The 23,601-nt window shown below is 34.6% G+C and overlaps 2 protein-coding genes across 2 annotated transcripts; both read left to right on the forward strand.

Moving 5' to 3' along the window:
* Positions 1 to 1,866: 1,866 nt before the first annotated feature.
* On the forward strand, positions 1,867 to 7,040 carry LOC110691452 (zinc finger protein WIP2-like). The gene is made up of 2 exons (XM_021868389.1): positions 1,867 to 2,827; positions 5,952 to 7,040. The coding sequence occupies exons 1-2, from the start codon at positions 2,123 to 2,125 to the stop codon at positions 6,408 to 6,410; spliced, it is 1,164 nt and encodes a 387-aa protein (XP_021724081.1). The 5' UTR covers positions 1,867 to 2,122; the 3' UTR covers positions 6,411 to 7,040.
* A 5,154-nt stretch (positions 7,041 to 12,194) lies between these two features.
* On the forward strand, positions 12,195 to 23,198 carry LOC110691453 (protein LST8 homolog). Its single transcript, XM_021868390.1, has 10 exons — positions 12,195 to 13,229; positions 13,455 to 13,556; positions 13,904 to 14,016; positions 14,094 to 14,163; positions 14,748 to 14,825; positions 17,629 to 17,745; positions 17,854 to 17,948; positions 21,548 to 21,630; positions 21,725 to 21,784; positions 22,756 to 23,198. The coding sequence occupies exons 1-10, from the start codon at positions 13,122 to 13,124 to the stop codon at positions 22,881 to 22,883; spliced, it is 954 nt and encodes a 317-aa protein (XP_021724082.1). The 5' UTR covers positions 12,195 to 13,121; the 3' UTR covers positions 22,884 to 23,198.
* Positions 23,199 to 23,601: the final 403 nt, after the last annotated feature.

Here is a 23,601-nt window from a genome sequence, read left to right on the forward strand (position 1 = left end):
TGGGGTGGTGGTTATGATGGGCGACCCTAAACCGACCCCATACCCTATCTCGGACCGCCTCGTTTAGGAGGATTGCGTGAGGCTTGTGGTTGGGCGTTGGTTTGGGAGGAGAGATAGTGGAGGAGGAAGAAGAGGGTTTCGGTTTCGGGTAGGGTGGGTATGTGGTGGCAGAGGTGGTGGACTGGCGGTGGTGTAGAGAGGAGAGAGAAAGAAGAGGAGTGAGAATTAAAAAAAAAAATTAACCTGTTTAACAGGTTAAGGTCAAATGGATCTGTCAAAGAAGGTGGGGTATAAAGGTGGGATTTTTGTGAGATTAAACGAAGGTTGAATTTTTATTGTCAGACCGGCCAAAGGTTGGATTTTTAGTTTCCATTTTTCCTATTATAAATATATTAAAGATGTTTATTTTAAAAAGATCTTTTTACAGATTAAACATGAAAAGAGAGAAAAAACGTGTTGAGGGCAAATATGTTGGTATATAGAGCCATATTGAAGATGCTATATAGGCCGAGTTTCATCATAGTAATAGAGAAAATATATGCGCATAATAGTCTCTTCTTAGTTGTAGGATATGCAATTTGTAAAAATAATATATTTGCATGTCTTGTTAATACCTTAATATAATTGCTCATTGTAACCATTAGATATTCATCAATGGAAACCACTCTAATAACAATGTTTCACATATATATTCTAACTATTAGTTTTAACATCAGTCTCATTCTCTTCACATTAAATTAATAATATTCGGTAAAATTAAGTTTATCAGCAAGCTAAATTTTTAATCACTAAAATTAATTTAAATTCATTAGCAAAAAAAAGTTTAATTTTAGAAAAATATTAGATGAAGAGAAAAGACCATATTCTCTTCACTTAATTCAAATAATATTTAGTAAAAAATAATTCTAGTTCTATAAAAATAAGTTGAACAACAAAAATATTTATTTTATTTTATTTTTTACAAAAATAATTTAATTTCAATAAAATTATTTTCAATTTAATATCAATAATTTCAATTCGGCAAAAATACGACGAAGAGATTACAACCTTATACAGAACAACATGACATACATAGTTATATATCCTCATCTGTTTTTTTTACTCAATTTGTTTCTTTTATCATGCTTGCCAATACAAAACTTTAATGATCAATAACTTTAATTCTCCACAAGTAAAAATTATTAAATTTATATATAATGATAGTACTTATTGAGACGAATTCAAAAAGATCTCTCATGAATATGTTTTTCCTTATATATTGTTCACAAAAGATGGTCAAAGAAGGGGTGGTGACTAATGTAAAAGTCAAAATGGGTCAAGTAAAAAAGAACGGAGGAAGTACATGGAATGATTTCAAAATGTTAACTTCTTTGATTGTTTTTCAACTCATTAATCATTATTATACACTTGTGCTTTTTATGGCCATTTTTTTTTTAAAGAACTTTTTATGGCCATTTTTATATAGACATTTACTCAGAAACCACATAATTAAAAATGTTAATGATTAAAAATGTAATTTAGACAACATAAATACATTAAATACAACACAACTAATAATAAACAAAGCAAGTATGTTTTACTCCTTTGATATTACTCTAAATTTCGTTGAAACATTTCTCTATTCATATTTGTCAATACATGATATCAGTACAATCACATTTATCTATCTCTAATAATCAATCCATAATGACTATGAAATACAGTAATATTACAAAAGTATCAATAGAGACAAATCTTATAAGACCCCACTACACACAAATATATTTTCATAAGTATAAACTATTAAAGAAAGTCAAAGTAAATTTGTATAAATGATACAAAAATCAAACCGTTATATAAAACACGAGTATTTTGTATTTAAGTTTTAATTTCCTTTCAATCCTTCAACACACCTTTGCTTCCTTTAATAAGTTGAGTACAATGAGAGCCCACTCTCCCCCACTCTCCTCCACCGCCCACTCTTCTTCACTCATCTCTCTCTTTCTCTCTCATTCTTCATAGTCCTGACTCCCCCATTTATAAAAGCAAAATTCTTCCCCTTTCCAAATTTCTAACCTCCCAATTTTTATATCTTCCTTGCTTTTTTATTTCCCCCTTTTAATCATCATATTATATTTTCATCATGAATAATAATACCAATAATAATAATAATAATCCCTTCTCAAATTTCTATCTCAAATGGTCTAAATTCAACTCTCTTCCTCATTCACCTTCCCCTTCTTCATACCTTTTCTACAATAATAACAACAACAACAACAACAATTATAATTATCCTAATTACTCCAATAATAATATCAACAATACTAATTTTTACTACCACAATAATAATATTAATAATAATAATATTCCAACACCGCCCTCTTCTCCTCCTCTCAAAGAAGCCCTCCCTCTACTAAGCCTATGCCCTTCAACCATGGACATAGTCGATGACAACAACAATTTCATCAATCAAAACTCGGCTCGACTCGGATCGTCAAAAAGCACCAGCTTAGAGGAAGAAGACGAAGACGAAGACGAAACCGTTACAGTAGCTTTACACATAGGGTTACCAAACCCTAGTGCAGCTGATCTCGCTTCCATTCTATCATCTCCTTCCAACACTAATAATAATTATCATACTAATAATAGTATGATTACTGAAGAAGATGGAGATTGTAATGATAATAATAATGAAAATGAAGAAACAGAAGATTTTGGGCATCCTTTTTTAAGCAGGCTTAATAAAGGACAGTATTGGATCCCTACTCCTACCCAGATTTTAATTGGTCCTACTCAGTTTTCTTGTCCTGTTTGCTTCAAAACCTTCAACCGTTACAACAACATGCAGGTCAGTCACTTTCCTCTCTTTTCTTTATTTATTTAATTAATCCCGATCACGTTTCAGAACGTAAACTGTCAGATCGAATCTCGTCTACATCATTAACCTTTCGATCTAGCCTCTACCTGTAGAGGCAAACTGTTTTCAGAATAATTTTTATTTTTTTTTAAAAAAAGTGTTCTAAAAATACATGCATTCGAAATTAAATTTTAGTGAATTGAGGTTTGAATAGAGGAAATCACGGCATAAGATTGATTTGAGATTAAATTTAGAGGACAATTATGCATGGATTAGGGGTAATTGTTTAATTTAATTTTGGAGATTATGTTTGCCTAAACCTATAAATCTATACAAATATTTAATTTAATAACTGAATCTAGCTAACTAGACAGACCATATATTAAAATTATATACTTCCTCCGTTCTTTTTTTATCGCATCACTTACTACTTTAGGAAGTTTACTTATTATTGCATCATTTCCTTTTTAGGATAACAAATATCTATGTTAACACTGCAAATACCCAACATACCCTTACTTTTTCACACTTACTTTTTATTTTATCTTACATTACATGGACAATTTTGTATTTTTACGTTTCTCTCTCTTACTTTTTCCCACTATCAAATTTTGCTTCCAAAACCCCTATGATGCAATAAAAAAAAACGGAGGAAGTAATTCAATTCATATAATTTAATAAATGTGATTGAACAAGACAAGCCAATGTTCTTTCTGCTGTATGTAAATAGGAAGGAATAGGATTGAGTGCTTGGGAGTTTGTGCTAATCTTATTGATACACACAGTAGTAGTAGTACTATTCTTCTGATTGTGTCAGTTTGCTGGGTCAAAACTCAACATTATTTCAACCTCTGTCTCCTTTCTCTTATTTTCTCTCTCCTCTTTCATTCATTCAATTCCATGAACACCCATTAGTCCTTTCTTCTTAACTTGTATGAAGAATTTAATAAATAGTCTTCACATAATTGCATGTCATGAACAATACTGAAACCCTCTAGATTCAGTTGTCACGTTATTAATACGTTACTAGCTGACTTTCTATTGTTGTGGTTACGATATCAGTGTACATACTACGTACTCCGTAAGAATTAATTCTGAACAGAGAGTATATATATATGTGTGTGATGTCGTCGAGTTGAATTGGGAGGTTGTGGGTGAAATAGAGTTTATGTGTAGTTGTTTTCAGGGCAATAGGATCATGAAGATAGTTTTGAGTGGGAAGCAGAATCTTGGATTATCCAACACATATATTGGTAATCTTTCATCTGCATAAACTACTTTCTCTAGCTAGTTACAATAAGATCCCAACATTTAAATAAACAAAATTCTATTCTTTTTTTTGAGAAAAAAAAAATAAGGTAAAATTATTTTGTATTTATTTTTCCTTCTTATATCTCTGTCAATGATAATTGCCTTCCAATGATACCCTACTTTTCCAAGGGCAACTACCCTTTCTTGAAATTGAAAGAGGCTAAAAGGGACAAAATCAAGCACCTAAAACTTGGCAAATTCTACTAAAATTCATCTCATCCTTTTGTTTTGAATTATTTTTGTCCATTCCAATGTCTTGTTCATGATGCTTTCTTAAATTCTAACCATATAAAGAATGTTGTGCAATGTGCTTTGATTCCACAAAATTATAGGAATAATTAAGAAGTATCGATAGGGACGACGTCTTAGCTCATTATATATCACACATAAATGAAAATTTAAATTTCCGATGAGTTGAAAATAAAGTAGTTTATCTGGTGAAGGATAAATTTTTACAATTGAATGTAATAAAAAATAATAAACAATGAAAGGGTATCGATTAAGGGTTTGAGCTCTAACCTTGAGGCGGTGATATATACCGTGTCAACATGTCTTGTCATTGAGTTTAGTTCACTATTTATATCTTACCTTTAAGAGATTAGGGTTGTGAGGGAGAGGGCATAGCCACATGAGGTATAAATCTTACCTTAGTTAAGTTGGAACTAGAAATGCCGATCCCTAAAACCACAAATTACAAAAATACTACACACGAACTATCTATAAATTGCACCTAAAACTAGATAATTTATTTATGACTACCGTATTTTGAACTTAATTAACCTAAACATCATACCGGTAGATGAAGTAGTATTATACAACTAACATTGACGACTTGAATTAAATTAAGCCAAATTAAAACTTAATTGAGTTAAATAAACCTAAACTAAACTTGGCGCAAATGATCCATTGGCCACCTCTTCCATTTCCCATTTCCTCAATTATGATGTGAACCTTCTAGCTAGTTTTCCAACTAATGTTCTACCTTCCTTTACATGTTCAAGATAGAATTTTGAAACTAATTTCTTTAATTTCAGACCCTTTTTTTTGGCTTACTTCCCCTATCTTTCCAACAAATAATAGTGGATTTTTAAAGTATATCTTTGACTAGAACTATTACTCATTACATGAAACTTAAAATTAGTACGAAAAAGAAAAATAATGATGTCTATTCAAATTGTACTTCACTAAAAATTATAAAAATACAAGTTGAATTGGTGGTCAAATTTTGTACTACGTATAATCTTATCCATGAAAAATCATATTAAAACAAATTGAAACTATCATAATTTGTAGACAAAAGGATTGCAAAATAAAGAAACATATACTTTCAAAAAAAAAATCTTCTCTTTAAATGATGGTTTCAAAACTCTTAATCATACTTTCTATAAAATATATAATTGACTATATATTTTCAATTTATAATGATACCAATGTAAGAAGTGTGTAATATATAGTATTGTGAATTTGTGATAACTACTTTTATACTCTCTTATTTGTTGAATAAAAGTGTCACTTCTATACATGATAACCTTATACAATTATGTGATAACTTTTGTATACACATTTAACTATGATCGATATATTATATTGTTTGTATGGATGTTACGTTGATAGAGTATAAAACATATTCCTGGACCATCTCAAGTCTCAACCAAAAACTTAAACTAGTGGTTGAGGTCCAGGAATATGTTTTATACTCTATCAAATGTATATGATTGTTCTTAATGGAGTAAGAAAACATATAGTTTTTGGCCTATTGATCGACTTAATTATCACTAAAATGTTGTTTTGTATATGTTTGTAGATGCATATGTGGGGGCATGGATCTCAATACAGGAAAGGACCAGAGTCATTGAGAGGCACCCAACCAACAGGAATGCTAAGGCTACCATGCTATTGTTGTGCACCAGGGTGCAAGAACAACATCGATCACCCACGAGCAAAACCTCTCAAGGACTTCCGAACCTTGCAAACACATTACAAGAGAAAGCATGGAATCAAGCCTTTCATGTGTAGGAAATGTGGCAAGGCCTTCGCCGTGAGAGGTGATTGGAGGACTCATGAGAAGAATTGTGGTAAACTTTGGTATTGTATTTGTGGATCGGATTTTAAGCACAAGAGATCTCTCAAGGACCATATTAAGGCCTTTGGACATGGGCATGCCGCGTATGGAGTAGATGGTTTTGAGGAGGAGGATGAGCCAGCATCAGAAATCGAACATGATAACGAAGAAAGCCACCACTCAAGGAATCATCAACACTAGCTATCTAGGGGTATATGCTTCTTCCTTTCACTTATACTCCACATATTATGTGTATATTTGATTAAGTTAGCTAAATGCCTAAGCTATATATAATATACACTCGATCTTTTAGATTATACTGTATATTTGATCATTTTGGGTTTATCAATAGCTCATGATGAAAGATTAAACACTTTCAAGCTATATGAGCTTTTGAATAAGTATTGTTGTTGCTTTTGGGTGTTGTTTAGCAAGGATGGAGGAGCCTAATAGATGGCTTTAATTTATCAACTTTGGTAAAGGAGATGATTGAAATAAAGGAGATAGATAACCCCACATACAATATGCCGGAGTTATTTGAGATCTATATTATTATGGAACAAAAGAGAGCTAAATTTTGTAGATTGATCATCATTACAAAAGTATATTATTAGCACGTATGTATAGCATGAGCCCATCTTTGTGGAAGTGTATGTATAATCATTGATTGTGACTTCCATGTTGGATGCCAAGTTGGTTGATCCAACAGCTTACTAGATGGCTAGATTAAATATTATTAGGTGCACTCGAGAATATCGAGAATGGTGCTTATTCTATTGTGTACATAACATGCACATGCACAAGTGGAGAGGTGGTGTGTTTAATTGTTTATTGTCGTGTCTAACTTGTGAAAGGGCACGTATTGTGTTAGTTAATCACATATGTTGCATACACCGAAACAAGCACACGTAAAATTGGATCACTTTTCAATACATACGAGTACTTCTAAATGCATACAATATTGACTGTTTATACGCTCAAGTTAAAAGACATTTATCCCCTTTATTTAATAAAGACGACATTTGTGCTAAATTCTTATGAAATCACTAATTGTCAAGCAATCAAATGCACATTTCATTTGAGGTATAGATGGTGCATAAATCCTCCTTTTAACTTTTGTTTGTTTATTTAAGGTATAGATGGTGCACATTTCATGCATAGTACCTTGTGTTGAAAGACAAGTGAAACATTTTGTGTCATCCTAATTCTACGTGAAAGAGACCAAGTACACCAAAATTTTAAACTAATGATTAATCTCTTAATTAATTTAAGGTTCATCCTCTTATAACATCTATTGCCATGAACTAACATAAGCTAGAGCATGTGATACTCAACAAATTCTTCAGTGATACTCAACCAAAAGTTGTATAATACTCAGTAGTTAGACATACAAAATGTAAATTAGTTTAAGATAAATCTAGTAGCTAATTAAGCAATCAAGTTTCATACTTTAAAATCTTCTTAGTTTTCCTATTCTTGAAGTCAATTGATTATTGTAATAGTATCTTATTATAAAGTGTAAATTCATGCATGCAATTAGATTGGTAATTGGATTATATATACATTTGGAACAACATCTGTATAAATAATCATTATATGAATATCTATTTTTATTTCTTAATTCTGCGCATACATGCATCTAATATAATTAAGCTGCCCAATAATAATAATAATAATATTTTTTTGTGTAACAGATTTATACAAGACATAAGCTACTTAAAAAATGAAACTTTTGGATGGATAATGATATGATACAATAAAAGTAGACATTACAGCATAAAATTGTTGGATACAAAATGATTTCGCTAAGAAAAGATGATGAGAGTGTCAGTGAATGGTACAACTAGGCAATCATGGTTAAACACTTAATGAGCAACGAATATATAGTACTATTACTAGTAGATGGTACGTGCAAGCTTAACGGATTGAGCTTTCAAGAGATAGATCGATGGATGGTGATCAAACTATGTACAACTTGCTCTCTTAAATATGACATGTATGTATTCCCTTCTCTATCAAACTTATGTTTTATGCATATGTTGCATCATTATCATACTTAATAATACCAAGAGGGGTCCTCCTAAAGTATACAACTCCGTTCGTTCGTTGTAGAAATTATATCGAGATTATATATTGAATTATATCAGTGTGTCGCTTTGAGTGAATTAAGATCAATTTAGTAGGCCGGACCCTTTTGCTTACCATAAAAATACTGTATAAAAAAATATATAGTCTCCTATATTGATATATACATGCATGATGATGATATATCACATTTTAGATAATTTTTTTTTGTATACACTCCTAATTAGAACATATGGGTGCAAGCAATAAACTTTTTCTTTGATTGGAGAATTTCAAATCATGACTTCATTGATAGTTTGTTACATTCTTACAATCCTCTTCATTGTTTAAAATGTTTATAGGACCATATTATCAAAACATACAACACAATTTGATAAACTTAAGCAAAGACACGTGTCATATGATACTCAATCATGAATTGAACAAGATTTTTTTAACCTGCAATCTCAAGTTTATACACAATGTACGTTATTCTTTAAAATATATATAAATTATTGCATATAATAAGAGTCTGTTCTCATTTGCTGAACTCAGCTGAACTGAACTGAACTAAACTGAAATGAATATTTCATAAGAGGAGGAAATTAGGAGCTGAACTGAACTAAACTAAACTGAATTTCAACGTAAGAGAACAGACCCTAAATTATTATTTGGTCATGACATTCATGTATAATATAATAAATTAGAGTTTTAAAAAAAAATATAAATTTAACCAATGCAATAACTTAGAGATCTTGGTACATTGTCTAGGGCTAGCAATCCCCGACCCGATAACCCAATCCGAACCCGATCCGAAGTTACTGAGAGAAGCACAAGCCTGATCCGAATCCGAACAATACGATTTCGATAGTTTCTGAGCACAACCCGAAATTAACCCGAAATCTAACCCAAATCCAATCTACTAATCCAAATTGCCACCTTAGTATTGTCCGAGCCAATTATCCTAATTTTTAAACATTATTTCACTTTGTTAAGAACCAAAGTGCAAATTTATGCAACTGTGTGGGAAGAGCAATTGACACGGAAAGAGACGGAGAGAGCGGGTAGGTTGTAATTGGATCAACCAACTGCAGTATGAAGCAATGTTTAAGGTCAAGGATTATGATTTGAATGGGCCTTTTTTTTTTACCCTCTAGTTCTAAATAATTGATGCGTTTAAATTTTTTTTCCCTGTTTACATACTAATTTTGACCATCCTTTTTACGTAACATATCAAAAACAAATTTATTTATGAAATATATTGTTAAATAGGTATTAATCTAAAGTTTTATTTTATCTATCTTTATTATTTTTTTATTACTATTGCATTGACATGTTTGTGTTACCCTTGATCGTGTCAATTCTTTTAAAACGGATAAAGTACTTCATAAATGTACATAATAGATACTTTATGGTGTCATATACCACTGGATATGCTTAGATCATATGATTCGAGTTTAATAATTAAAACTTTATTAATTATTTATAATCTCTAATGATAGCACGATACCATTGTACGTTTACACCCATTACTTCGTTGCATTTCCATTGTACATTTACACCCATTACTTCGTTGCATTACTAGCATATAGCCATAGTAGATTAATAGTACAGCAAAATACTGAAAGTCTTTAACTCTAAAACCCTTTTGTTTGTAAGTGGCTTGAGACAAAAATGAAAGGAAGAGGTGTTTGAGCCCACATTATTGGGCCTAAAGCATGTATAACACAGGGCCCTCTAAAAGCTAATGATCAAAGCCAATGACAATGGTGTATTTATAAGGAAAATGTTATACATAGCCCTTAGGTAGGGGTGAGCGTAGCAGGGTACCCTGTAAAAATATTAGGACTCGAAATCGGAACCTGTTGCAACATGTTCCTAAAAATAGGAACCGGAATCGGAACCTGTTGCAACAGGTTCCTAAGAATTGAGAACCGGAACCGGAACCTGCAGGTTCCGGCTCCTAAACAGGGTACCCTGTCTGTCAAAGTAAGTTTAATAGTTACTTGATAAATTGTGACAAATTTATTTTTTTTAAAATAGATGATCACAATAAAAGCTTACAACTTTAATATAGTACTTCAAATATAACAAACCAACACTAATTGTCTAGAATTTTTAATACCATATAGGTTCCGGTTTCATGTACCCCATAGGGAACCTGTACTAACAGGGTATCCTACAGGTCCTAGATCCAAAATTTTATTACCCGGAACCGGAACCTGTTGCAACAGGTTCCTAATTTTATTACCCGGAACCGGAACCTGATCAACAGGTTCCGGGTTTGGAACCTGCGGTTCCGAACAGGTTCCGGTTCCATATCAGGGTACCCTGAATTTTTGCTCACCCCTACCTTTAGGGCTACATATAAGCATTAAATTTACACTTAAAAATCGTAAAAAGTTAGGAAATCATCAAAATATAAACACTAATAACACTGATTTACGCGTGTTTTTGTCGTGAATTCCTAATTTTATACAATTTTCAAGAGTATATTTAATGCTTATATATAGCCCTTACGGCTACATATAACATTACCCTATTTATAATTGTAAGACGATTAGACGGGTGTGAAATTACTCTAAGGCATTTGGTTAGTGTATTTTTTGGATTGGAAACGGATTCGATTAAGGGCGTGTTCACATTTACTGAATTGAGTTGAACTGAACTGATTGGAGCTGAACTGAACTGAGTTGAAATGAATATTTTACGAGAGAGGGAAATTAGGAGCTGAATTGAACTGAACTGAACTGAACTGATTGGAGTTGAACTGAATTGAACTGAAATTAAGCTGAAGTGAACATGCCTAAATCGATACCGTTACCATGTGTTTGGTTTAAAGGCATGGTAACAATTACCATTACTTAAGGATAAGGGTAATGTTATCCCTTATTTGTTACCTCCCAAAAACATGTGGTAACAAATACCCTTACCCTCATCTTAACAAATACCCTTTCTATGGTTACGTTATACCAAACAAATGAACAAGGTAATAGCTAAATGATTCATGTCCCCCCTCTTATTTGTTTCCTTTCCTCTCCATTTCCATTTTCCGAACCAAACCCACCCTAAAATGATTAAGAGCGACATTAATTTTAACTCCCTTGGTTTCTTAGGGCCTGTTCACATTTACTTAATTTCATTTCATTTCATTTCAGTTCAGTTCAGTTAAGCTCCAATCAGTTCAATTCAGCTCCAATCAGTTCAATTCTATTCAGCTCCTAATTTCCCTCTCTCATAAAATAGTTCAGCTCAGTTCAGCTCCAATCAATTCAGTTTAGTAAATGTGAATATGCCCTTACTATGTACAGAGTAGTAAATATTATCTTGACAAAAAAAAAAAGAAGAAAAAGGAAATTCTTCAAAAGTAATTCATAAGGTAAAAAGACAATCATATTACTCTTTATAAAAGATTTACCTCATAAAAAACACTCAATAATTCTTGATTAATGCGGACTTTCATAAAAAACACTCAATAATTCTTGATTAATGCGGACTTTCATTAACTTATTGTAAGATGGGTTAAAAAGAACTAAAAATTTGTCAAGCGCTACTTGCTACCTTCAAACGTTAACATTTGTAATGTTGGAGAAAAGCTACCAAAACGCTTTCTCTACCACGAATCGCTACCTTTCAAAACACTCTTATATTTCCTATTAGAGGATACTTTTTAGACTTGGTGTAAACGCTACCCGCTACTGCCTAACAAAACGAGGAGTATAGAACTATGTGAGTAATTAGGAACGAAGTGACTATTAAAAATGGGTTCGAGCATGCCAAGGTTGCTTAATAGAATATCAGCCCTAACCTTAGGGGTCGTTTGGTTCGCGAGGGGTAATCGGAATGGAATGAACAAAGAGAAAGACAAGGAATGAAATGAAAATACCTAAAATTTTCTATGTTGTTTGGTCTTAAAAACAAAGGGAATGAGGGCCACCAGTCCCACCACCACACCACCACTACACATCCACCTCAAACCTTCATTCTCCACCGTTTCCAGCCACCAAACCACTCGCCGCACCTCCCTCCCCCTTCGCCTCCCTTCGCCGGTCATCCCCGCCCCTCGCACAGCTCTCCCCGCCCCTCGCAAACCCTCCCTCAACCCCGAAAAACCACCATCAGCCTCGAATAAACCCTAGAAACTATTCTCCCTCGCCGTTTGAGGTGCGACAACCTCCGACGAGGGTTGGGGGAGGTGCGAAAAGGGTTGAGGGAGGTGCGAAAAGGGGCAGCGACGTGCGATTCCGGTGCGAAAAGGGGCAGCGAACGATTTGATTCCGGTGCAGGGGAGAGTCGGTGAGGGTCGGCGAGGGGCGGCGAGGGTCGGGGGAGGGGCGACGAGGGTCAGGTAGGACGGTGGTTGGGTTTTCCGGTGGTTGGGTAGGTATGAAGGTGGTGATGTGGTGGTGTGGTGGTGGTAGGGAATGGGCTTAGAAGGATTTGGGGGAATGGATGGGGGAAAGGGAATGAAAAAAAAGGGCTAACAAACAGCAACAAAGGATATGAGGGTGGTTGATTCCCTTTCCCTTTGATGAATATCCCCAACCAAACGGCCCCTTAATCTTGTTAAAGTCTTTCATGTCAAAGCTCAATCTTAATCTTGTTTAGCGAAGAAATTCAGAATCTCACTTCCATTGAAAATCATTAAACCCCAATAAAACCCTAATGCCTACACCTTTCTGTTCCTTCTTTCTCAATTTTTCTATGATCCAAATTTGATTTTAATTTCATATTGAAAAGAAGAAAATTGAAATGTCTGTATTCCTAAATTTAATTGAGTATCTTCAATTTTCATCAACTTAAATAAAAAAAAAAAAAAAAATCAAAGAAGAAAGAGGGCAATTAAAGATGAGTCAACCCTCAGTGATTCTTGCAACTGCTAGCTATGACCACACCATTCGATTTTGGGAGGCTCAAACTGGTAGATGCTATCGTAATATTCAATACCCAGATTCTGTAAGTCTTTTTTTTTTTAATTGTAATTTTAATTAATTAATTAATTAATTTGTTTTAATCTAATGTTGTTGAGAAATTTCTGGAGTTAATCGTTGAATTACGTTGTATTATTTTCAATATTTGTGAAATGGTGTGAATAATTTGTATTTTGGTGAATATGTGTATATTGAATTTATGATGGGATGAATTTTGGTGTAAAGATGTGATCTTTTGTTTGTTTTACAGCAAGTTAATAGGCTTGAAATAACCCCAGATAAGCGATATTTGGCTGCAGCTGGGAATCCTCACATTCGATTGTTCGATATTAATTCGAGCAACCCTCAACCGGTAATATACCTTGATCAGAAGGTTTAATGCCATTGTGAATGTGTTTATTTGTGGGTGTTCTATGTTACCTGGACTTTGGAACCCGTATCGGACAAGGGTATGTGCCCAAGTTTTAGACTCGGCTTGTTTAATTTCGATTTTTTGGTGCAAAATGAATTGCGGAAGGGTCTGTACCCGTGTAGGAGTGTTGAGGTTCTAACACGGCTACTTGAGGTAAAATGAAGAGTCCAGGTGACATAGAGTGTGTGTGGGTGGGGGGGTGGAGGGCCGGAGGGGGGGGGTGGGAGGTTGTGTTAGTTGCTTCAAATTGATGGTTTAGGATTATATCTTTGATATCAAAATGGCAGGTGATGAGTTATGATTCTCATACGAATAATGTTATGGCAGTTGGGTTTCCATCTAATGGAAATTGGATGTATTCCGGTTCTGAGGATGGTACAGTGAAGATATGGGACCTCAGGTAACAACATGAATACTTATTTTTGTGATTCGTTAGAATGAAGTTGATAAAGTAAAGACATTGAGTTTCGATTTCAGAGCTCCAGGCTGTCAAAGGGAATATGAAAGTCGCGCTGCTGTGAACACTGTTGTCCTGCATCCAAACCAGGTTAATTTTAGGCTATTGTTCTCAAATCTTATATGCTTGATTTATCTGTAGTTTTGGGTAATTGATTCAATGTTGGACGAAGGAGAATGACTTGTATTGACTTAGTCCATAATACCATATGGTGGACTCTCTTAAGTCTTAACACCTCTTCTTAGAACTTATTAACTTTGGAAAATGAGCTAAGACTTTATATATTCTTGTTCGCTCTACATTAACAATATTTCTTTTATTAAGGGGTGAACTAAATTTTCTTTTGGCTCCACCGTATCAAATGTTGTTTGCCTGCTCAATTGGATCTTGTTAAGTTACAAATAGCATTTGCCAAATGGCTACATCTTAACGGATCACCAAATTTCACTTATTGGCTCATATGAAGTATTACCTCCGTTTCTTATTATTTGCAACAAAGGAATTTTTCATGTCCCACAAATAATACCCTTTGTTGCAAGACAGTATTTTTTTTTTTTGGTGGAAAAGTAATCTTTACACATAGTATTTTCAAAAAAAAATAAAAAATGTTACTGCTTCATAATTGTTGGCTGGTTGGTTCCAGATTCAATGTTGTATTCATGGTGATTTTGCAGACTGAACTAATATCAGGAGACCAGAATGGCAATATCCGGGTTTGGGATTTGACAGCAAATTCATGCAGCTGTGAATTGGTAGGTATTTAGTGTTGCTAACTGGTACACCAATATAATTTTTAAATTAGTGCTTATGCTTGGTTATTGAAAGAAGGTTTTGCTTGGTATAATTTTTATACTATAGTTTATACTCAAAGTTTTGGATTTATCTATCTGAGTTGAACACTTAGTGAAATTTTGTTTTCTTTCCTTACAATCCTTGAGTATTTGTCCTTGGTGAATCTTTCTTCTTAAATTCTGGAGCAATTCTATTCTAGAGTACATGGTTTTACTCATTATGTTTACCTTCTGTTTAGACCTCGGCATGCATTTTGTTTTTTAATTTCCAAACCAGCTGGCCTTTTATTTATATTTTGGTAACATATGAGATGAAATCGTAGTGTATGTCTGTGATATATGGTACACTTGTGCAAGGATCATTTATGTTCTATAGAAATGAGAATCATTAATGTAACTGTCATATCTTTTTAGCTTTAGGGTAAAAAAGAAATCTGTTTCTTTTCTTCTTGTCATCCCACTTTATTTTCTGAAGGTGTGCTGTTCCAGTTCTCTTAGTAATACATTCTGCTGTATTTTTCATTTCAGTGTTTTTGATCTTTTAAGGCTTTGATTGATTTATATATGTGCTTGCTTTGTCATAGCAATGGTTAGCTTTATCTGGAGTTTTACAAATATAAACCGTGTATATGCTAGGAGTATCTCTTCATTGGCCGTAACTTTTAAAACTTTAAAAGAATGTACAGCTCATAATACACACATAGCTTGTAATAGAATTTACACAGCACATGTACTTGTATACTACATAGCTGGTAGAGTATAAATGAAACATTAGCAACCCTAAATTCAGAAATCTGCCGTGAAAAAGAACCTCTTCAAGTGAGAATCCTACAGGCGGAAGTATCCACTGCTGATGTAGACATCTTCCGTGATATGAATAATAAAAGAATTCACTTCTAGGCAAGAAACACCACCGTTAGCAACAGATGATCGAACACCCAGTTGTAGACTGTAGCCCTTTTCTGTATTTCATCTCCTTCTGATGCCATTACCTCAATACATTATCTATAGTAGTCGACATCACTAGGTTAGCTTAGTGTGTTGAATCCCTCACCAGCATACCAGTTCTTAGCACCTCTGCATTTCTTGGTTAATTAGAATGCATAGGCAATGCTACCATTGGCACTCCCATGTTGATGCTCTCCATGCATGAGTTTTACCAAAAGCGAGTCATGGCTCCACCTATAGAAGGTGCTAGATTCTATAGTATGGCGTACCCAGTCTACCACTATTCCTCTGATTTTTACTCACTTCACACCCTTCTGGCATTATAAGATTTCTCGTATCCGCCATTCTAATGCCGATATAAACCTTTGCCCGCTTCTTTGCAACCCAAGTGCCAATTTCGTGATCTGCTCATCTGTTATTGAAGTTGTTAGTTCAAAAGTGAATATATCATTGAACTTTTTCCTTGTTTGTCTAGCCATTTCAAGCATATATGTTTATCTTTCTGGTTTTTGCTTTCCATGTCCAATGTATTCATATGTCTAACGGCAAAGTGTTTTGTCTAACTTGAATATCTTCTCCAACAGTTCAAAATCTTTACCTTCTTTCAGCCTGGAGGTATTCTAAAGCATTCCCACTGCAAAACAAAAAGTAGTAGTTGATAAACTATAAAGTTGTGTAATTTAAGATGGAAACACAACAAGAACAATCAAAATAGGGAACACAAGAAGTATATGGGAAAGTGGAAAACCTAAAATGGTGAAACATCACGGGACTAGTAGTTCATACAAGAAGACTTCACCCCAAAAATAGACGGAATACAATTTCTCTAACAATACAATTGTGGAACACTAGAACACTCACTTACAATTTTCTCAAGCCTCTCACTTTTAATAGTGGCTTTCTTTGTCTCTTAAAGGTACCAAAATGCTTGTTGTAGATTAAATTGCCAAACCCCACTAAGGTTTCTCTATCTATAGTTGTCCAAAATAAGTCCTAGATTGTTGCATACAAAGATGGAGAAAAGGTCCTAGCTACATTCACTAAATCACTTTTGTCGGTATTTTTTTATTGTGAGAATTTTAGTGAGCGAAGTCGATCACCAAAAGTCAATCTTTTCACACACTATATGATTATCAAAGAGGAGAATTCAGAGGAGAGTATGAAGATCTGAAGAGGAAGGGGAGGGTAGAGGTCTGATTTTAGCAAAGTATGGAGAAGGTGGCTAATGTCATATGTGGAGAAGCAGAAGTAAAAGTGGGAAGAGGGGAGGGGAGTGGAGGGGAGAGAGAAATTGAGGGTTCTTTTTATTTTATTTTATCTATTTATATAAAAAGTACAATATGGAATTATGAATTTCAATAACCAAACCTTATACCTGACGCCATATGCTGAACAAAACACCACCTATATCTATTTCTCTGACTACTAAGAAGCTAGGGAAAAGAGGTTGGTTTGAGTAACTTAAATTTGGATGAGAATGAGTAAAAAAATTTTGTTTGCTGTAAAAGAGAAAAGGGAACTTTATTTGATTTTTGAAATTTATATCTTTATCGTTCTTCATGAAATCTGAGGGTGGTGCAAAATGTGATCTGCCGATGCTTCCATCTCCATTCTATCGTTATCCTATTGTGCATGTCTCCACAAGTATGAGTATGTCAGGGTTAGTAAAGCATGGTTTTAACTGGCTCCAACAGATACATATCATAGTATGGATGTACTTTGTAGTTAGCACTTAAATGGCATTTGCTTCTAAATACCAGAATGGGTGATTAAGGAATTTAAAAGATGCAACTAAACTAAAAATCTGAACTCCCAGGTACCAGAAGTGGATACTGCTGTAAGGTCTTTGACAGTGATGTTTGATGGAACCTTGGTAGTCGCTGCAAATAATAATGGAACCTGCTTTGTTTGGCGTTTGTTGAGCGGGACACAGGTGATTAAGTCATTTGATGAATCACTATATATCCTTTTTTTTTTTTTTTCGAGGAAGAATCACTATGTAACTTTGATGGTCTCTAACTTGGAGTTTCTTCTATTGCAGACAATGACAAATTTTGAGCCACTTCACAGGCTTCAAGCGCACAAAGGATACATCCTTAAGTGCCTTCTTTCGCCTGAATATTGTGAACCCAATAGGTTTGTATCTTCTGAGCAGTTCGTGTTTTTTTTCTTACACATTCTTAAGGTGTTCCATGAGTATTGTTGCTTAATGTACTGCAAACAAATGTACATATAAACAATATGTGTCAGCATTGGTGTGTGGCAAATGACATGTATTGGCTTGTAGGGTTACCCTTTGTATGATAAGCTTTTTGCTTTAGGCTTTTGATGATGTTTAACAATACACATGAATAGATATATATCCTTGATGGCTGTAGTTTAGGGATAAAATTCAAAGGAGTAGGAATGAACTCATGCAGCTAACTTGGTTATTATTAAAATCTTGATGCTGTTACTTGGTAAGATTTTTCCAAATTGGTTTCATAGATAGATTCTCAAAGTTGATTCTAGATAAGTTTATTTTAATTGATAGTTCACGTAACCAAACAAGTCTAATACTGGACTGGAATAATCAGGTCCCCGTTGCCAGTCCAAGAAATTCCTGGTTTCCGGTTCTGGTTCATTCCAATTCCGGTCTGGTCTGGTACAGTTCTGACCAGTGCACAGTCCTAGGTATAGCATTCATCTATCAAAGGAATCAATAAATTTCCCTAAAAATTTCTATGGTGTTCGATATACTTGGAAAAAAAAAGGGGAGCAAGGGGGATGTAGAGAGTAAAAAGAACAAAGACTTGACTTGTATTCAAGAAAGTCGTGTGGGAAGTGGAGTAAAAGAGGAGGCAGAATTGTTTTGGGATGGCGATGTTGAGGAGAAAGTGGTTTCTTATAAGGCAAAAATATGGCCTAGTTACGCCATGGTGCACCTGGTTCATGGGATTTTATTGTGTGTTCATTGTCTCATCTATATTGGTCTGCGACTCTTATTTAAGGAACTTACCAAGGGAAATCCTTTGGTGGGAAATTGCTTTTATAATGCGTATGTTAGAGCTTGAGGAGGAAAGCAAGGGAGTTTGGTAGAGGAGAGACAGAGAAAAAAGAATCAGATTGTCCGTAAATGGATGAGATTAGATAGAAATTATAATGAATATTATTGAGAGTTTAATTTAGCTTTTATCTTAATGTTCTTGATTACTTCTTTTTAAGAATTCTGTTTTGATATCTTCATATTCCCCTTGAACCAGAAACATGACCATGACAGTGTGTTCAAAGAAAGAGAGAAAGGATAAATGAGAGAAAGAGGGGGGGGGGCATATTAAGTTTCGGTGTCTTATGGCAGATAATACATGTAGTATACAGAATTTCACTCTTACCTTCTATGTGATCATACACTTATAGGTTGTCAAATTATGGTTGGCCTTTGTATTGCCTTAAGTTTGGAATATACTTTTTTGGGGTTTTGGACTTGCTCGTATATATTTTCTACATATCTGGTGGAGTTATGGTCAAACTTGGGCCAGTGTTTGAAAAAGCGTGCCTAAGGCGCGCTGAGGCGCAAGGCGATCAGGGGTGAGCACTTATTTTGGTCTGGCGAGGCGTTTTGGGTCAGGTGCACAAAAAGCGCCCGAGGCGCACCCAAGGCGCACTTCAGCCAAATTTTTTATACTGCCCATATAGTGCGCCTCACTTCAAAGAGGCGCACTGAGGCGCGCCTTAGGCGCAGCAGAACCCCTCTCGCTTTAGTGCGCCTTGAGCTTTTTTATACATTGACTTGGGCTGCATTGTCTTCCCTATCTGTAGATGAAGGTAGTAGATGATAAAAAAATGTTACATTCAAGTGTCTTCTGGACAAGGGGGTCAGAACCATAGCTAATAAAATCAACAGAAAGTTGGTGAATGTTGAAAATTATTCATGAGGGCTTGAGGAGGATGAGTATATTGATCAAACACCGAAGGACCGAACCCTAGGTTAAAAAGCTCTAATTCAGCTGTTCATACTTTTGAAAGATGATACAGTTGATGTGGAGGCCATGAAGCTAACAACTACAGTACCTGTCCAGGAACATGGTAATCTAAAAGGGAAGGTGAACTACTTGTTTTGTAAGTCATTTCGTAAGCTAGACAAGATTTTACTGGAGGATGCTTTATGATATTTCAGCTAGAACTCCTTTTACACCCATGAAATTGATGGTTATGTATAAAATAACCAGTAAAATCACGTGGAACACTTTTCTACTTATTTTGGCCTCAAATGTAAGATTTACCCTTTGGTGATAAAGCTAAGAGGACAACATGCCTATTGCAATTTGGGTGCAAAGGATATATATCATATAGATGAATTTCATGATATTGGGACATTGTTATTTTAGGATTTGTTTTATTTTGGACATATAAAAATTAAAAGAGACTCCAAATTACTTAATACACTAAGAACAATGACAGCAATGGTGCAGTTGGTTAAGATTTATTAATTTATCTCTTTTTTTCAATTTTTATTTGCTTAAATGTGCATTTTGAGAAGGCTTGCTTACCTCTGCAATGAAGAGGGTAAAGAAGAACAGTTTGGCCCGTAGCTGCAATGCTACTATAGAGGAGACAAGGCCAATGAGGAGTTAGTAGAAGCAACAAGGCTTTTAACTAACATCTGACAATAATATGGTCCCGAAGAGGATAACAAAATTCAAAGGGGCATAGAGATATATAATAAGAGATGATTAAGCAGGAGGGAAGCTGCACAAATGGATTAGGACCATAGAAATCGGAGACCTATAGCCCTTAATGATAACCACAGTACTTTAGTGGAGCTTCATAGTGCTGATTTTTTTCATGGCCTGCAAAGAGCTGCATACAAACGGGAACATCATGTAAAATTCTCACATGAAGAAGGGCTGAGATGGTTGTGGCGAGTGTTAATGTGACATGGAATGTAGAGAGATAGAACATTGAAGTACTATTTGGATAAAAGTTTATTATGTTGATAAGGAGCAAAAGGAAGGTGGAGACAGAAAATATTTTCCCAGTAAATGGAGCTTGATCCTTGAGTAGGTGCTTTCATAACTAAGTGGAGATGGAACCTCCTCTTGGTGATTGACTGTAAGCATGTTTGGGGGGTGACTAGTATACATGGGTTTGGCAAAAAAGGCTAATTGGTAGAATGATGTCATTGATCTAATTTCTAGCAATATATTTCAAAATAATTGCAGCACTTTTAGTTTTGCATAATTCATATACTATTAACCTCATATAATTTAGGAAGGAAAAAGCAAATAAAAAATTCTTTTGTTTCAAGACAAGAGAAATGGCAATTTGCATTTACTCTATGACTACTTTCATTCACACTACGAAATACTATATTGCTGCTAATCTGGATTGCCTTCCTATTCCAATCTTTCTCACCTTTGAAACTATAGGAATGTCACACATGTATCTTCTTTGGCCTATGTGTTTTAAATCAAATCTGTTTTTCCCCCTCTGTGGTCAGCTATAAGCCCGAAATCCACTAACTTTTATCCCAATATTTGATCATTAATATCTATAATTTTCTTTCAATAACAAGAATAAAAGTTGTAAATCGAAAATACACTTGTAGTAGAACAGAAAATTCCACTGATATTTTACAGCATAAGTTTTGTTATTATAATAATCAGGTTAAAGTAAAGCATGTGAATAGTGTAATAGTGGAACAACTATCGAGCATATATATTTTTTTAATTATGCTGAGTGAATTTGTTCTACAGATACTTGGCAACTACATCATCTGATTATACGGTCAAGATATGGAATGTTGACAACCGTTTCACCTTGGAGAAAACTTTATCTGGTAATTATCTCTTTTAATGTTCGTATTTGATCTTATAGAGTGCTCAGTCTTGCCCATTAATCATTCACCAATGGTTGTGCTTGATTTTTTCCAGGGCATGAACGGTGGGTGTGGGACTGTGTTTTTTCTGTAGATGGTGCCTACCTAATTACAGGTTAGTTGTCATATCCATGGAAATATAAGTAGTTTGTTTTATTTGGATTGTTGATGGGCATTCTGCATAGAGAAGTCCTGCCTCATAGTACACATTTTTTGAGTGGCTAGCTTATGGCCTTCATGTGAATGAGGATATAGTTTTTCACAACTATTTCCAAGTTGCCAAGATTTCTAATCTACTATGCCTAAGTTTTATGCTTTGATTTTAAACTATTACAATCTTTTTCTGTGATTACGATTAAAGAGAGATGATTTTTGCCAAAAAAGAGGTCAATGAGGACTGATTGATGCTGGACATAATTGGGCAGACTAATATTCCCCCCTCCCTCTTAAAAACTAATAAGCTAATATGCTTGGGTGGGGTTTCTTTTCCTAAAGAATTAAGCTAAATTGCCAAAAATTTCCTTATCGATTATAGGCGTTACATGTGTACCATACCAAAGTAGGGTGTATCTTTCCCTTAAAAATTATAAATGTTGCATTTTTTTTTAATTCTTTGATATAAGGTGTCATTACCAGTTGGAATGGTAGGCAATGATAAATTGTGATAATAATTATTGATTTTCATTGCAATTTGTAATGAGAGTCTCATGGGGGTGGTTGGCTACCTCATATAATTTCAATACTGCCTTGTAAAACTGGTATGAACTTTCCTTGTTTACATGTAAATTTTAAGCCATCACCACCGTTTATTCACCAACCAAACATGCCATAAGAAATTTCCCTCTTCGAGACGTATATATTGAAATTGAAATGGTTATAATATAGGGATGTTCAAACTTTTTCTAGATATTGAAGTTGTCTCATTATCATGGAAACCTAAAATAAAATTGTGATTTTAGAATAGGAGTAAATGAGAATGCCTAATTTTTTGAGTTAAAAGTATACACCTTCTTTCAAAGGTGTATGTTTTCCCGTAGTTATGTAATCTGTGCCTCGATACTAAAACTGCATTGTTGATTTTTTTAGCTTCCTCGGATGGAAGTGCAAAGCTGTGGTCGATGTCAAGTGGTGAAGTCATCCAAACATATCAAGGGCATCACAAAGCTGTTGTTTGCTGTGCTCTAAATGATGGAGCTGAAGTGTCTTCTTCATAACCCTTTTACGTTAACTTCCCATTTTGTAACAAATAAGTTCGTTCCTAATCTTGGTGGTTGTATTTCGACTGATCTTCTTGTGTACATAGTTTTTCCTTTTCATAGATTGTCGTAGCATTGGAAAGGTGGGTTGAACTTTGATTTTCACAGCCAAAAAAAGGTGAGCTCTCTATTGAAAATAAACGCTCAGCCTTAAAACGTTCACTCTGTTCTCCTGCCTTTTTAGGTTAAGCTGCACAGAAAGTGGTTAGAGAAGCTTGTCGAATTCAAAGGAGTACTAATAACTTATGCATTGCATGACAATTTTTTGAATCATTAACGAATGCACCAATAATTGCATTTCATCATGAGGTATTGACAATAATCAAAACAACACGACATGGCTAGCTACATAGACAATGAGAACATCATAAATAAAAGGCAAATTACAACCTAAGACGGAAAAACAAAGAATGTCAAGTACATAACCCCTATTAGGCTATCCTTCTGGTACACCCCATTTGGGGTGGTGACGGCCAAGGTACCAAGCACAAATTCTATGTGATGTGTGGTAGATGGTGACGACTGGCCTCAGAAAGTTTCGTTGCACCGGGGGTAATATGGCTAACACCCTACATCCTCCGTACCATGCGTTAGTCGATTAGTTGCTTAGGACTCCAGTGATAGTGGTTCATTATCGAATTAGCGAGTCTGACTCAATATGGCTGTCCTCTTTATT

This window comes from Chenopodium quinoa, unplaced genomic scaffold (genome assembly GCF_001683475.1).
Source record: "Chenopodium quinoa cultivar QQ74 unplaced genomic scaffold, ASM168347v1, whole genome shotgun sequence".
Classification (NCBI taxonomy): Eukaryota; Viridiplantae; Streptophyta; class Magnoliopsida; order Caryophyllales; family Amaranthaceae; genus Chenopodium; species Chenopodium quinoa.